Source organism: Ischnura elegans, chromosome 4, assembly GCF_921293095.1.
Source record: "Ischnura elegans chromosome 4, ioIscEleg1.1, whole genome shotgun sequence".
NCBI lineage: Eukaryota > Metazoa > Arthropoda > Insecta > Odonata > Coenagrionidae > Ischnura > Ischnura elegans.
Genome location: NC_060249.1, coordinates 51,836,097 through 51,853,431, shown reverse-complemented (window position 1 = coordinate 51,853,431; position 17,335 = coordinate 51,836,097). Strand labels below are relative to the sequence as shown.

Genomic DNA, 17,335 nt, shown 5'->3' with positions numbered 1-17,335 from the left:
TTGGTGAGTGGTGAGCTACATATATATATATATATATTATATATAATACTATAATAATATAGGGTCTACTGTAATAGTTTGGATGGCGGCAGTTAATATGATAAGGTAAATAGTAACATAAACAGATTTCATTTATTAATAATAAATACAAAATTCTATCCACATTGTAAAATCCTTAGAGTAAATCAATTTCATTGGTCCACATATAGTTAACAATACAAATATAAAATTCAACAATATCAAACTTGGTTTGCTAAACTCATCAAGCATTGGCACACGATAAGATGCAGATTCATCACCCTTCTTCCTTCACTTGAGAGAGCACTTTTTGTTTGGATGAGTTCAAAAGTTTACAACTTTGTTCACTGCTTCCAAACATCTCCATTTCGTGGGTATGTAAAACGGCTCAAAGACATGGGGGAATGGGGTGTCAAAACCAGCCACACGAGTGATGGGAGCTTCCAAGTAAAGGAAGCACTCCTCCTGTTGAATTCAAATGAGTCATGTTACGTCATTATGAGAAATTAAAAAAAGTGCCGCTGAGAAAAAATTTAATCAACGAAAACCATGAATTACCTGAATCGAGGCAGAAAGTTCAGCACCAAACCCTCCAGTCAAAGGAGCTTCATGAGCAATGATCAAACGCCCAGTTTTCTTCACTGACTGCAAAAAAAAACACATGGCCACACAGTGTAGAACATTAATTACACCATTTCCCAGGTGTTTTAATTAAAAAAATAGGATTTCCTCCACAAAATAGCACCACAGTTGGTATTATTATAGTAATAGGTAGTCCGTAAGTTATGAATGATACAAATCATGGTGCTCAACACTTACACATGAGAATTCAAGGCTTTACTAATTATTTTTTCATATATTTTCAATAAATTATGGTCCATTGCAGTTAAAATAATCCTCTTCCAGGATGTTTGCTTCATCAATAAAGATATAAACCTGTCTTAAGCAGCCACTGTGCCAGTTACAGAAAAGTGGCTGGTGGAAGAGATGATCACTGAATAAAGGTAACAGATGCAAAGATTTCAGGAATGAGTTAAAATAAATATTACCCTATAATCATTTCTGTGCAAAAAAAACTGGTATATATCATAATCTACCACGATTTCTAATACATAAATTCCATTTCATTTGTGAATGAAGCAATAATTTTAGCAGGCCACAGATTGGTGTTTTTATTAGAGATGTGCGAATAGTATCCGCGAATACTCGAATACCTCGAATACTAGAAAGTATTCGATATTCGAGGTTTCGAATAGTTATGCGAAAAGTACCGCCTCGAATACCTCGAATACTTTAAATTTCGCATCATACACTGTCGCACACACGTCGTTGGTAGTTGACTCGGAAAAATGTAGAGAACTGTATAGTCATTTAGTGCTCGCAGCGCCGTGATACTCACGTTGTCGATTTACATCAAATAGGGTGGTTTCCTATTATTTTTTTTTTGCTTTAATAGAAAGATTATTACTCCTGGAGTACGTATTTCACGCTTTTAGATTTTTAAATGACAACATCTATTTTTCGCGATTAAATGAAAAGTGAAAATTTTCAAGCGCGCGAAAACGCGACGCTTAAGTATGAATGACGGGAAATATCTCCGTGCGTCGTATTTCTGGTTCCCCCTCCCGCCCGGTGAGGTGACCTTGAGGCGAGGCTTAGCGCTGATACGTCGCAGGATGCTAGCGGATAGCTGAGTACCTTGCTGCAAGGTAGCGCTTGGCTTAAAAAAGGTTTATTAATACCTTATCAAACGAAGAAAACTTTCCGAACCTAGCCAGTTTTAATAGGTGATTATTAAGACATGTTTCCCTGAGCTCTGTGCTTCACGCATGCATTGGTAACCTCAGACGATGTATAACTCCTATCCTCTCGTGTAGAAACTAGGTCCCTGTGACGTCATGCGGAGTGGAATCGCATTGGCGCCAATCTGGCCTTTTTCAAATGAGGATAAAATTTGACCCTTGCCATTCGTCAAAACCGGTATTTCAAAAACCAAATAATTTGTGTATTATGAATACACTAATGGTGGATAACGAATCGCAATCAATACCTTTCGTTTTCTTTGATGAAGGAAACTACCCTATTGGTGGATTTTAGCGGTGAAAAGAGTTCGTCAAGGGGAACCGAAAATGGTCGGGTGAAAAAATCCAAAAATCCCCGATTCCCCCCACCAGGAGAACCTCCGTGCCGTGGGATAGCAACCTTAGGGCATTTCCCACGATCCGCTATCCCCCTCCATTCAGCACTCGCCTCAACCACTCTGACGCTTTCCTCTTCTCCGAAATCAAACAAAAGGTCCCAGCTCGCGCAGGGATCGCATTACGAAGACTCTCGCTTCGAAACAAATATCGAGTTACGAGAACAATAAAAACGTGTTTCACGCCCTCCCCCCTTTTCTCACCCACTGACCTTTTTCTGGCTACCTGCTTCGAAGTTCCCCATTTCTGGAGGTCAACTGCTGCGTGAGTACCGTGGGATACTTACATTAGCGCATTTCCCAAGATCCGGTATCCCCCTCCATTCAGCACTAGCCCCCCCTCTGAGGCTTTCCTCTTCTTCGAAATAAAAAAAAGGTCACAGCTCGCGCAGGGATCATATTACGAAGACCTTAGCTTCGAAAAAATACCAAGTTACACGAGAACAATAGAAACGTGTTTCGGGCCCTCCCTTTTCTCCCCCACTGACCTTTTTTTTCCTACCAGCTTCGAAGTTCCCCATTTCTGTGGAGGTCAACCGCTGCATGAGTCATCTATTAGCACAAAAGGTGTCTAAGAATGACTTTCGTCAATTGATGTCACACCTTTATTGAATTGAAATATTAGTAACGTGCGCGTAATTTCAAAAAGAATAAGACCAAACACGACATATTTCTGAGTTTATTTAAGCATTTTACGCAAAGAAATAAATGTCAAAATACGACGGAGACTTAGCATTCTGGCGAAACTCGATATGAGCAGCAGAGCTTCTCGGAAGTTGATGCGGTATTTTTTTCCGAAAACATATATCAAGTTTCAATTTATGAATGGTGCTATAAATCTTTATTGTTACAGTCCCAGACAAAGGGATATTTTCTCAGAATATTTGGTTTCTCCCTGATAGGAATTCCAATTCATCTTCTTATCTCGTGAGAATTCCCAAAGATGGACTGAAAATAATTGAAGAAAATCCGGTGGAAAAGAGCTTGTATTTTGCAAAATGCCTCAGATTGTTAGCTAGCACTTGGCAGCAGGAGTGGGGGTAAAGCGATGTTAGTTGAATTAATTATATGCCAAATTGTTTCCATAAAATTAAAATATTCATTAATCAGCTAAATTCCTGTTCGAATCATTTAAAGGAAATCAAAATTACTCCCCAAAATCTTGTGTTACCTGCTGCATAGGCAACCGAGTCAAACATTCCAGCATTCATCATTTAGTATTCGAGGTATTCGAGATTCGAGGTATTCGAATATTCGAGCAATGATTTAATATTCGAATTCGATATTCGAATTCGAGAAATCTGCTATTCGACCCATCTCTAGTTTTTATTAATTAAAACTCTTCAAAATGCTATTCAGATCCCCCTTAGGGCATTGAGTTTCTAAATTAGAAGAGATCATTTCAAGTATTGCTATGCATTCATGGCCGCTTAATATTTTATAGGTTCCCATTGGACATAAATAAATTCCCAAGTTAGAGATAGGGGAACTCTATGGGAGTGATATTATCACTGCCATTGAGACACATAAAGAGGTTAGACACAGGTCTTACTTGTTTAAGAACCTATAAGAACATTATTCCTGTCTCTCCAAAGATGCAGCCAATAATAGGCTAGAATTATATTTGATAAGCATAGGCGCCGACTCCATGGGGCCTGAGGGGGCTCGAGCCCCCTCAATAATTCGTTTGGGGGGGCGGAGCCCCCCCAATAATTCAAGAAATTAATTAAGTTATGTTATGCTTTGTAAAATCACAAAAATATGTTGGTATTTTTTATTTTCCTTGTTTGACGATAGTTACCTTTTAAAATAAATTCAGTGATGATATAAAACAAATAATTATTACGGTAGTAAACAGGTTATTTGAAAAAAGTGGTGTGAATCGTGATAGTGTTTCGGGGCTGTGACACACTTTGAACTTTTCCCGGTGCGTGAACCTTCATGTACAAACTGGCGGGCCAAGAGGGATGTAAGCTGCCTCCCGGTTGATTTAAATGGAAGAATGACTAATTTTATAAGAACGGAAGAATGACATTAAAAATGTGTCAGGCTTGTAGAGTTTCCCGAAGTGTCGAGTTATAGAGAGTCGAGTTTTCGGGGTTCTAATATTGATCATATGACCCCTCGAAAAGGCTTTTAAAAAACTTTAAAACTCACTATTTTTCATCTAAAATTTAGAAAATTTCCCGAGGCAAGACCCGCGGTATGGGCCCCCCCAATATTTTTTATAAGTCGGCGCCCCTGTTGATAAGCATTTTCTTTTTACTGGTAAGCTTTGCAATCTTAACTGAGATTTGTTTTCATCACTTAAATGATTGATAATCTATAACTCAATATGACATTGCAGGTTTCCCATGAGAATTCAAAACCAAAGGTGTCAGGTGAGACAGGTGTCATTACTTGCACTGGCATGTATGATTATGAGAAACTAACCCTCCTAGCAAAGCAAATTGAATCATTGGCTTTCCCAACTTGAACTGTGTCAAACTGATAATCGGCTTACTAAAATACTTCATTCCATTACGAAATAACTAGGGATGGATGGATTCATGATTTTTTTGTATCCAGATCCAGATCGGATACTTGATTTCAGGGGTCCGATCTTCGGATATTTTTGGATCCAAATGAATTTGAAATAGCCTGCTATTCAACGATGTAATTGTTCAAGTTTCTTCAGGATACGTACAATCAAAGGAATGCTTTTTAGATTTTCATACATTTTAATACTTTTACTGATAAAAAATTATTTTTACAAGCTTTAAAGTTATTATTTAAAAACACAAATATCTTTATACACCCTCATGATCTAAACTGTTACGCTTGCGTTTGGAAATGAAAATAGGTTTCAATCTTCAGATAAACCATTGACTGAATTTTAATTTTCCTCATATGAGTTTCCCCCAAATTTTGTCACTTTCTCAGCGCATACTTGTGTTTCACCTGCAAATGCTTTAATTGTGGTGAGGTAGATTTTTCACTTCCTCGCGACAGTTTCACACCACAGTGCATGCACATGGCTCTCTTTAAGTCTACGAAAATGTTTCTACTCTATGAAAGAAGCAGAAGAAGCACGTAAAGGATAGGTGGAGAGAAAGGAGTGCACTCCCTCATTCTTTCAAGCTATGAGGATATAAATGAGAAAGTCAAGGACAAACATGTCAGATCTTGCCCTTTTGTGACGTCGTTGCCTTCAAAGTGAAGCCAGGTAAGCTTAGTGATATATGCAGCTGGTTTTTCCAGGCAGTATCTTCTTGTTTGACGGTGCTGATGCTACGCTTGTATCTTTGAAAATTGTGCTGTTTGGACAATGTTGAATATCAGTGTAGTGTTGTTGTAACTAAAAAAACTTTGAATCAATCAATTACAGCTTAAAAAAAAACTTAAGAATGTTAGAAATGCTATGCGTTTGGTCTCATCGTTCTTTGAACCTGAGCATAAAACAAAATGGTTCATGAGTAGAACAAGCTTTGCAGTGCATCAGCACATGTGAAGAGAGGATCGGAACTCTTTCCACTCGTTTATATGGGACGCTGCATTCACTGAAGCATAAATTTAAAATTTTTGGATCTAGATCTGATGCCTTCTGCGACTTTGGATCCGAAGTATCCGGTGAAGGATGTGGATATTTGGATCCGAGGTATGTGATCCGACCATCCCTAGAAATAACACTTGGGTTTCTGAAGATGTGAAATAGATACATCATTACAAGCTTATTTAGGTTAAATATGATCTATAAACACAATTGGATCAACAATCTTAAACTAATTACATAGCCCAATTATTTTCTTGAGTTCCAACATCTCCTCGAATAATCCCCCCCCCCCCACATTTCTTACTAATTACCTATGGAAAGAGTCAGCATTACGAAGGTTAATAAAAAGATTTTGAATGTTATTTTAATTTAGAGTTGGTAAAACATCTGTTGGTCAATTTAAACTGAAAATTGGCTGAAAGCTAATGTCTAAAACATGTTCAATCACTGAGGATATAAAAACAGTCAAATCTGTCGTGCAATCTTTTACTGATGCTTTTCCTATCCCTGTTTTGTCATTATTTTCTATTAAAATTTGCAATCTGATAATAGACACATCAATGCACATAGAAGCAGAGACAAGAATTTTCTCTCAGATGATAGTGGCCTTTAATAAATTATTTCCCAGCCACAAAGACAATGTATGAACATGGAGATTTGCTTCATTATGACATAAATTCTTGTAAAATTCAGTGTCAAGTTCATTTTTTTGACTAATTAAGGTTCCTAGACACAAATCTTCCTCAACTTGTTAACATGCAACCTTTGATTTTATAATTATATCACTGCCTACCCCCATTTTTAACATTCTTGTAAAGTCTAGTATAGATAGATACTCTTATACTCTTTGCCAGTTGATTTTTCAATGAGTTTTTTTTTCAATAAATTTTAGTTTTTTTAAGATTGGGTAATTGTATATTTTTTAATCACTGAATACTATCCAATAATCTTAGGTATTCTCATTATTATTTCTGACTGAATGGACAGGAATTTTTGCTGATGAATACACTTACCTCACAAACTGTTTTCTTGTCAAATGGCAGGATTGAAACAAGGTCAATGACCTCACAACTGATATTATGCTTCTCCTTGGCAAGTTCAGCAACTTCCAAGAGAACATGGACCTGAGTACCCCAACCAACTAAAGTTATATGACTACCTGTGAAAGTGAATGACATGTTATCAATCTCACGCAAAACCCACTATCAGTTTTACATAAATCAAAATACATACAATTATCACAAATTCATCAGAACAAGCTATAATAAAACTAATTGCTTTCTCGATAAATTAGCTATCTCTTAAATTAGCTAATCTTTGAACAAAAAATTTCTGTTCCCAGACAGTAGCATCTCATGTGAAAAATATTCACAATATAATATAAATTATTGTAATTTTTTAGGATTCCTTGTAGACAGGAAAGCCTGAACATGAGTTGACATCTTCAAAAAATATTATCATTACTCAAAGCTAAGGTATAACATATCATACTGGAATCCACCAGAAAAAAAGAGCTTCTCTGCATAGCAAAGGGACCAATTGTTTTCATCTACTATATGTTTTATTCCTGTCGGGAATAAGCTATCAGTTTCCTTCCACTAACATAGCAACAAACCTACTGCCAACTCCACTATTTTTAACTAAAGGAAAAGGTTTTCAGGGAGAGGGATAAAAAGCTTTAGATTCTGGTTTCATGATAGGAAGCTCAGATTGTGAGAGAAAGTGGATTTCGTGGCCTCAAAAACCATGTAGAATATCATAAGCATCTAAGTATGCACGACGTTTACCTCTACAACCTTTGACCACCGTATTAACCTTGGAGGTCAATTAGTGGATAATATGGGTAATAGGACAATACCATTGACTTGGGCACCCTTTAACCCTAATATGGGCAAGGTGAGTCTCTTGGACTCATCGCATCACATTTTTGAGAATTTTATTATGTTATTGAAATTTCAGCATGTTGTAAATTTTTTACTTCTTCTAATTGTATATTTCCTATACATTAGAGTAATTCAAACTTGTTACGGAATTAAAGTAACTTAAAAAATAATTTTTTTCCCTGAATTTCCTCAAATCCGGGCAAGGTGAGTCTATTTGCACGAAATGTAAAAAGCAATGCGCATTTTACAAATATTTGGTTTGAATTGTCAAATTAATGTAAAATTATCACCATGTACATGTAACGATAAATATATAGCGAAAACAGAAAGAATTAGTCAAAAGAGTCTACTGTACTCGCTTTTTGACTATGTATGAAATTAATAAGTGATGTAAAACTTTTGTTAAACAAAAAATAATCTATTTTATGTTAAATGGTTCTATAGTGCACAATATGTACATATAGATGTGAAAAGTAATATTTTTCACTCTTTAATAGTTTAAATTAAAAGCATAAGTTGAAAGAGTCCAATTGGACTCACCTTGCCTGATTACGTCAGAAAAATATGTTGCCCATATTAGGGTTAAAACCCATGGACTGAAACCTTTGTTGGTTATTCTTTTTGCCTCGCTTAGGACCTTGATTGTGACCTTACTGGGTCAACAGTTGAATTTTGGTACATAAAAGTGCTATTTTCGGTTTTCTCGTGGCCGAAAGCCTATGAACTGACATATAGGTAAATGAAATTCAAACTTTTTTCTATCTCGATTTTATTAACATTGAAACCCCATAAGGCAAATTCAAATTTTTCGTTTGGACACACATTGTGAGGTCAAAAGGTCAAAATTGTAAAATTTTGCTTACACCCAACAAAACTTAGGACCTTTCCCCATTAGTATGCCAATTTTCATGTATATTGCTCGCTGCGAAGTTACTAAAATTCAAGGTCAAAAATGACACACGACCTGTGGGACAGTCTGTATATCGATGTGATATAAGCCTCAAAGTACGACACCCGGTTATTTACTACAATGCCATTACACCGAAGGGTAGGACAATTCATAATGCAGAAAAGAATTCTCTCATTAAAGCACAGTACCTATATCATCGAGGTAAGCACTATAAAAACTGTTTTTAGCTGAAAATCATTCCCGCAACGGCATTTTTAATGAGATGCCATTGCTGATTGTCTGCATGAGCTTGCAACACTATCTATCTGACATCTCCCAAAAGGCTCAGAAGACTCTATTTTTCACAGGAATGAAATTTCCACTGTCAATTCAATTAAAATAAATAGAAATAGTCAATTTCACATCAAACACTGACCATCACATTGAATTAGGTACATCCCTTTTCTCCTAAATAATACAAACATAGTATCAAATATGCATAGAAAATAAAATTCGATCTAACCTTCTCTTAACACATCTGCTTGTCCAATAGGCAAGGTATAATCCTTCACAGGAACATCTTCTTTTGCAGCACGGTAAAGTGTTTTCGGCTCAAAGAAAATGCATGGATCTTTATCCCTGATGCAAGATAAGAGCAGGCCTTTGGCTTTAATAGGTCCACGAGGCACCACAATCTTCAACCCTGGGGTGTGTGCAAAGTATGCCTCCGGACTCTGAGAATGGTACAGGGCACCATGGCCAACTGCACCACATGGTGCCCGTACGGTGAGAGCTCCGCAGTCAAACAAACCACCACTGCGGTATCGATACTTAGCAGCCTCATTGATTAACTGTCAAAAAAAGTGAAAATGATATGGATTACAACATGTCTAGGGTTAAATTCTCAGACAAAATATTTCCCAGAAAGTAACAGAGAGCATTGCAATTAAGTTAATCTCCCACCATACAATGAGATTAGGGCAGGAAAAATAATATACATAGGACATCTCCATAATCATTCCCATCCATGAGTTTGAAAGTGAATGTCTGCATACTTAGTCAAGGACTGAGGTTGCGTAAAACAGTAAAAAATTAAGATTACCTTACCATTTAACTACAAATCAGGCACGAGAAATGATACATATCTGACACAATGATTTTTATTACAATCCACAACTTAGTAAACGTGAGTATACAAGGTGGTATACTAGGATTGGGTAAATCAGTAAAAAAATGTACGCAATAAAAATGAGCTTTCAAATTTTGAGCTGATTAATAAATCCCAAACACCAACAGAGACAAATTGATAACAGAATGGGATTTATAACAAAATAAAAGTCACACACTTAATCAAACAAGTCAAGGTAAAGGGCACTTGTGCATCCAGAATATCTGCCACCAACTGAAGCTGAGCTTGTGCCCACGCACATTTATGATACATACTACAAATATTTGGCGTTGAGTTGAGTAGGAGTTGGCGATCCTATAATTAATAATAATAATTCTTCATTCACTGTTATCTAAAGTACTGCATAGTTTCATTACACGGGACCAAAAAAAGCCAAATTTCCAAAAAGAAAATAATTCTGAGGTTACATAAAACACGAAAAAATAAAAAGACAGATACAAATAGAAATTAATGTTAAAACTAATCTGTTTAGTGATGGCAAATTTTGGACTCTTCCCAGCACAGTGTATATAATTTATGGACTAAGTACAATGGTTTAAGTAAGAGAAATACTTTCAGGTTATGTAAAAGGTATGGTGGTAGCTGGTTTTGAAGCATTCGTGCAAACCAATTTTCTGTACCCATGATTAGCCACGGATGTGTGGTTTTCGAAGCCAGGTCTTATATGGAGCAGTAGGAATACGGATACATACAATCATGTTATCGCCGCTAAAAATATCGCAATATTGGCAAAGGAAGCTTTCAACTAGTCTGGGAAGCACTCTAAAATAACAATAAGTGCACAAATAATAATACATTGTTTGTTTTACGAAAATTACGAACATTACAAGTAATTAAAGTGAAAATTTGGGTTATCCATATTTTCCAATTATTTTTGCAATCTCCACCATCATTGGCCCTAACAATTGGGAGTGCACTGTATCCTATTAATATCTCACTGTGAGCATGTGTTATGCTGCTGCATCAAGATTCTGCTTATTGGGATTTATGTAAATTTGTGACAAGCAAGAATGTTAGGAAATATTCACCCTAGGAAGTGCATTACAATGGCCTCTCACACAACAAATATAAACTGGTGATCCACTGAGAAATTTTTAACTCAAAAGAAGATCTTGAGAAGCCACAGCAATAAGTGATCTTATTCAGAAAATTCTCATAACTCATAGATCCCAACATTATCATTTTTAACTGAAATACAAGAAATTACTTAAGTTTTAAGAAAAAATACACCTTTGCCACATTCAAAAATAAAGTCATAAAAATCCATTAATTATAATTTTTTCCACGACGTTAATCATATTGAAAAGCACTTCTTCCCAACACACCCTTCATTAAGAACTGATCAGGCTTTAAGCAGATTTGTGCCACAATCAGATTCCTTGAAATCCAGGTGGATCATGTCAGGGAGTTGAAATTCTAGACAATTGTTTGCATTCAGCTGTTTTGCGGTGATTAGTTAATGGTTAACACCTCAGCCACTACCTTTGTAATGCCAAAGTGAAAAGGGGAAAGGAGGCGCCGCCGTGATGAGAGCCTGATGACACCATAGGTTTAGGGATAGGGTAGAAGGGAGAGGGATGATTGAATATCCACACCGTCACAAAGGCGACATGAGCTTCCACTCTCTCTCAAGACAATGATTGAGTCATTTGTTGAAACTTTGGTGATATGACTGATTTAAACCAGTGGAAATCTTATGAGGACTTAAGGTGTAATGTATGATTCATAAAAATAATTCGCCAGGGAAGAATTATATAATATAGTCTGTTATTTGTTGCGAAAAAATTGTTATATTAATGTATTCTCCTTTAATCCCAATTTTTAACCTCTTGTACTCCTACACATAAAAGTGCTTTGGCGGCATTTAACTCTGACATGTCGTAATAATAGTGTGGATTGATGGCAAAGTCATAATTCCAGTGCTTCAGTAATTTCCCAGCCTGAATACTGATAATGTGTATGGTGAGTTCACTATTGTTTTAAGTTATGAACAAAGTGACATTTCTGAATAATGAAACACAAAGCAAGCCATATAATAACCATGTTATATTCTGTCTGACGAATATTCGTCGATCTAATGCGTAGGTTTTTGGTATTAATACTTGGTCTAATGTTAATATACTGTCGACAGCTCGTTTAACAACGCTATTATCAACACACGCGATCACCTGATCGAATCCTGGAAATATGTAATCAGCAAACTGCATTTCAGCAATAGCTGTAGCCCCTGCGGTCGCCAAACCAATGCCGAAGCCTGCTATTCCTTGTTCGCACAATGGAGTGTTAAAAACCCGATCACTGCCATACTTTTCCTGAAGGCCCATACTGCAGCGAAATACTCCTCCAAACGCGACATCTTCACCAAACAAAACTGAAAAGAGAACATTAACTGGTCACTCAGCTAAGCGACATCGATCAATCTACGGGCAAAAACGAATTTTTCCATGCTCACCAGCTGTGGGGTCGGTACGAAGTGCAATATCCATTGCATCGTTGATAGATTGGAAGAGATTCAAAGTCTTAGTCTCACCTAAAAATTGAAAGTTACATACAATGAGATGTGTTAAGAGGAGGTAAACGAAATTGCGTATGATTTAATAGATCCCATATGTTGCAAAGTAAAATTTGCAAAAACTTCAACTCACCGTCTGATGGTGAAGGTTTGTCCGGCATGAAAGTAAAATGTGAAGAATAGCGGACATATGTCTTGAGACTGTTTATAGGACTCTTCTTTCCAAAAAGGTTGCAATTCGACCCTGTTATTCGCAATTTAGAGCCAATTTGAGCAAAACTTTTGAAATGAACAGCCATATTTACGACTAAATTAATACCGTTTGTCTTTTTTTTTGTAATTTTTGCCCGGCCCGTTTGATTTCATGTCAATTGCGCCACCAAAACTCTTTCTGTGTAATATCAAGCTTAAACGCACTCAGTAAGCACAAAAAATATTTAGGATAACATTAGGATCGGTAACTTATATTTGATTTCAAGTTCATACATCTTAACTTAATTTTAACAGATCTGAGTAAAATCGCCTAAAATGAACTTGTAAATATGCCCAAACTTTTATTTGAGGATGCAAGTTGACTGGAACAAACGGTAAGTATACCAATTTAAATGAATCTAGGTTTAAACGTAATTACCACTTAAATATTTCTCGATGCATAGGAAGTATTTTGCAATATTGATGCTAATAATCCAAAATTCTCAAGTTTAATGAGTACATACTACATGTTTTTTTTGCGGAATTTTAAAGCTATTTGATGCACATTATAAATAGGATGAATTATTGCTCGTTGAATAAAATAATTAATGGGTGGGTACTTCATATTTTTTTCAATCATCCAATTATTTAATCAATGAATGATATTACTGCTTGCTTATTTCAAGGGTACCAAAAACATGAATTTCAGTAGTCAAGGTTTTGTGGGTGCCTTGCAAACAAGACGCGACTGCACGTTAAGACCTAGTTACAAGGTGCATTTTTGTGATCATTCACGCATTCATACATTTAGATTTTAACTCGTATGTGTTAATGGATCCAGGGGTGCCGACTTACAAAAAATATTGGGGGGGCCCAAACCGGGGATCCTGTCCTGGGAAATTTTATAAGTGGTGAGTTTTAAGTTTTTTCAGCATTTTAGAAAGAGTCATATGATCAACATTAGAACCCTGATAACTCCAATCTCGTTATCTGGACACTCCGGAGAAAATTGACAAGCCTGACACATTTTTCCTCACACCCACAACGAATTTTTGAGGGGGCTAGGCCCCCTCAGGCCCCATGGAGTCGGCGCCACTGAATGGATCATATAACGAGGCCTTATAAGTGAATTTTGGAGACAAGCAGAGAACAACCAAAGTTTGATCTGCATGTTATGCAAGGGCGTACCCAGGATCATAACATAGGGGGGAGGGGGCAAGCCATGGTCTAGTGGGGGGGCAAACCAAATTATGACATTAGTTTATGAGATTATTTCCTTGAAAAAATAGTTTTATTTTAGTTACATATCTTATACTAATACATATCATTTTTCGTGGGTTTAAAGAAAGTTTGTTGAATGCTTTCGTTTCAATTCAGTACTAATTTTCTTAAAGATATTTGCAATTTTTGCTTCTAAGGGGGGCAGCTGCCCTCCTGCCCCTCGCTGGGTACGCGCATGACGCTATGCATGAGAGTGTATTACACTTGGGAATTCATGGCACAGTTTGGTCACGTAAAGGAAGTAAATTATTGGATAAATGAAGATACAAAAAGTCGTAGTAACCCCATACAAAGTATATCTAATGACTGATCGAAACATGGGTCATTGAGTGTGACACTAAAATTTTTAATCCATTCACTTCAGTCCCGGCTGAGTGGCAGAATAGAGCTCAGCAATCAATACACGACCAGTCACTTGGCAGGACATAAAAGAATAAAAATTTAATTACTCTTTTAAGTTCACAAAGTGCATAAGCTGCAGTGATGGGTTAATGAAAAGCTTTCAAGAAATGATCCTTCATCAAATTTCAGAATCAGCATGTTCAATTCTCCTTTTATCGTAAGCATTACCTACTTTTTTCATTCACTGGCATTTTAATGGAGGAGGTGATTGTACATGGAAAATTACTTCATCAGCTTTCCCTGTCACCAGCAACAGTAGCTGGTATTAGTTGATGTCCAGTTGATGTTGACTCGATGCTGGCTGTCATGGTTTTCCCAAATCTAGCATTCACAATGCAACAAATATCCACCCATCGTGAGTGGCCAAAGTTCAATGAAGCTATCACTGAGAATAGACAGTAATTAAAGTTTGCAATTATTTAACCCTTTAGCTACGGAAGTACATGATTTTAATAGGGTAGTTTCCTTCATCAAAGAAAACGAAAGGCATTGATTGCGATTCGTTACCCACCATTGGTGTATTCATAATATACAAGTTATTTGGTTTTACAAATCCCTGTTTAGACGAATGGCAATGGTCAATTTTAACCGCATTTGAAAAAGGCCAGATTGGCGCCCATCAGATGCCACCCCACGTGACGTGAAAGGGACCTAGTTTCTATACGAGTAGATAAGAGTTTTACAACGTCTGAGATTACCAATGCATGCATGAGGCACAGAGCTCAGGGAAACATCTCTTAATAGGCACCTATTAAAATTGCCAATGGTCGGAAAGTTTCCTTCGTTTGATAAGGTATTAATAATCCTTATTTAAGCCAAGCGCTACCATCTAGCAGGGTACTCTGCTACCTGATAGCAGCCTGCATCGCTGCGGCCCACATATCCTCGCCCCAAGGTCACCCTACACGGCGGCAGAGGGAACCAGAACGATGTCACATGGGCTTTTCCTAGCATTCATACTTAGCCGTGACATTTCCACTCGCTTGAAATTTTTCACTTTTCATTTAATCGCAAAAAATAGATCTCACCATTTAAAAATTTAAAAGCATGAAATACGCACTCCAGGAGTAATAATCTTTCGATTTAGGCAATAAAAATATAATAGGAAACCATTCTGTGAGGGAGAGAACCAAGAAATATTTTGCCCTCTAGTCTGGTACAGTGTATTGCAAGGAGCAAACCCTTATAATCTGAGGCAACTCTTCTCTTTTTCTTACCAACCAATCGGTCTCCTTTTGGGCACTTGTCGTCGGCATATTAGCAGCGTGGAGTGGGAAGAAACAATACGAAATGGGCAGTACGATAGGAAATGCTGTTTTAAAAAAATTTCTCCCCCTGGTTTTGGACCCCACTAATGAAATTCCTGGCTACACCACTGTCCAGCTCCAAGTCAATTACTATCACTGAGTTTCCCATTTAATACCAAAGCTACCCTTCATTAACTGTGGTCCAAACCTCTAAATTAAACTATATCACTACAGTAAACCCCACCCCTCCTTCCATCTCAACTTATAACAATCCTTATGTATCTATTTTCCATTTCCTGTTTCAGATTTTATAGCCAAACTGCCCTCACCATTGCAACATTATTCCAAGATCCTATTTCATCACTTCATTTTTTCTCTTTCATTGAGGGATACTTTGACAAGTCTCCATAAAAATTTCCTATGACAGAGACCTCAAGACCCTTGTTGGCTTCATACACTAATAGGTACCTTAAACTATAAGAACCAGATATCAGTGGATGAGAGTTGGAGATTAATTATTCTGCTCCATTGTATCAGGTATGATATATGAAATTGCTTTGGCTGGAGAGTCTTAGCATGTATGTAGCACTAATATTCTCACTTAGTTTACCTGTCCATTCATTCCATCACCAGGGCAATCATCAAATTGGGTTAAAGGGATCATCATATGTTCTCATTCCTTTGTTTATTATCCTTCATACATTTTAATGTACTCCATGTTTAGACTCTTTATTTTCACATTTGTAATGTAACCCATTATTTATTCATGAATACATATAGTTTAAGCTGAACTACTATTTTTCTCATCAAACAGAACATGAGATGCTAAAATCATAATATGTACTGATTATGTTGAATGAATGTAATCTCTTGGGTGACACAGGTGGCTGTTTCAACCTTTTCTACACCTTGCATGGCTTCCATAGATCCAAAAAGCCATTCCAAAAGAAAAGATTTTTTTGCTGGAAAATTGCATTTCTTGATTTATTCTGCATCATTGCACCAAAAAAATATATTACATACTCAAGAGCCAAATTGAAGGCCATCAGAAAAAATACAGTGAGTCACTGCAATTAACAATTACCAAATATTTTTTCAACAGTAAAAATAAGCTCTGTTCTAAATCCTACTAATCAGGACACCACGTGTAGTGATAGTGAGGATGGACCAGCATTTAAACCCACTAATACAACTGAGAAATGAGGAGACCCTCGACATAATCAGCACCTCCTCTTCCAATGATTGCATCATGATAGGGATGTACAAGCCACCAACACCAGAGATCATAGACCTAACGATAGATGATGATGAACCAAGTCCCTCACTCCTGAATTGTGATGCTGGGGAGAAGAGAATTACACGTAAAAGACGTAGAGCGCACTCGGAAGAGAAAGTTGACCAAGCAGATTTGCACAAGACTGCATGTGTCACCATCCCAGATATTCTCAGCGCCCTTAGTGACTGTCCTCATCTAAAGGTGGAGGATGATTGTGAGAGGTACCAGAGGAAAGCCAAGAAGAGGCACCATATGGATATGAGCAGACTGAGAAGAAGCAGGTCAGAAACTTCTGCATTGGTAAGTCAACCAGATCAAAATTTTGGAGAGGATTGGAGCGATAGTGTTTGCAACCCAAAGAAGAGAGCTATGGGCCCCATGCAAGAGTAATCATACAACAGCCAACTTCAAAGAAGGCTTGAGTTTACCATGACTTTATTCTCCTTTTAGCCTAATGGCCTCATGATTTTTTAGGAAATCAGCCCACCTTTTTGCCAAAAAAAATTAAAAGAATTCCAAAACCTAATAACATTGGATTGTGACTTCAGACCCTAAGTTCATTTCATTTCTGACAGTGTACGTATTTACAATTTTGACAGTTCTGGCTTATTTGGCATACCTGATTGCTAGGTGGAATGAGGGAATCCATTTAAGTATGCCATAGGTTACCTAGAAGAAAAGGAGGATTAGCAGTTGAAAGAAGTGGGAAATTTTGGT

General features: G+C 37.0%; 1 protein-coding gene across 1 annotated transcript; it reads right to left on the bottom strand.

Moving 5' to 3' along the window:
* Window positions 1-113: 113 nt before the first annotated feature.
* Window positions 114-12,556, bottom strand: LOC124157450 (2-oxoisovalerate dehydrogenase subunit beta, mitochondrial). Its single transcript, XM_046532152.1, has 7 exons — window positions 12,354-12,556; window positions 12,161-12,238; window positions 11,877-12,079; window positions 9,043-9,370; window positions 6,761-6,906; window positions 577-663; window positions 114-483 (listed from the first exon to the last, which is right to left on the bottom strand). Exons 1-7 carry the CDS (start codon window positions 12,517-12,519, stop codon window positions 343-345), a joined length of 1,149 nt encoding a protein of 382 aa, XP_046388108.1. The 5' UTR covers window positions 12,520-12,556; the 3' UTR covers window positions 114-342.
* Window positions 12,557-17,335: the final 4,779 nt, after the last annotated feature.

What these genes read in the sequence shown, in the direction of transcription:
- LOC124157450 (XM_046532152.1), bottom strand. Translation starts at nt 12,519, where the DNA reads ATGGCTGTTCATTTCAAAAGTTTTGCTCAAATTGGCTCTAAATTGCGA. An exon ending in AGCAGATGTGTTAAGAGAAG is followed by an intron (nt 6,907 to 9,042) that starts GTTAGATCGAAT and finishes TCACTTTCACAG; the next exon opens with GTAGTCATATAACTTTAGTT. An exon ending in ACAAGAAAACAGTTTGTGAG is followed by an intron (nt 664 to 6,760) that starts GTAAGTGTATTC and finishes TTTTTTTTGCAG; the next exon opens with TCAGTGAAGAAAACTGGGCG.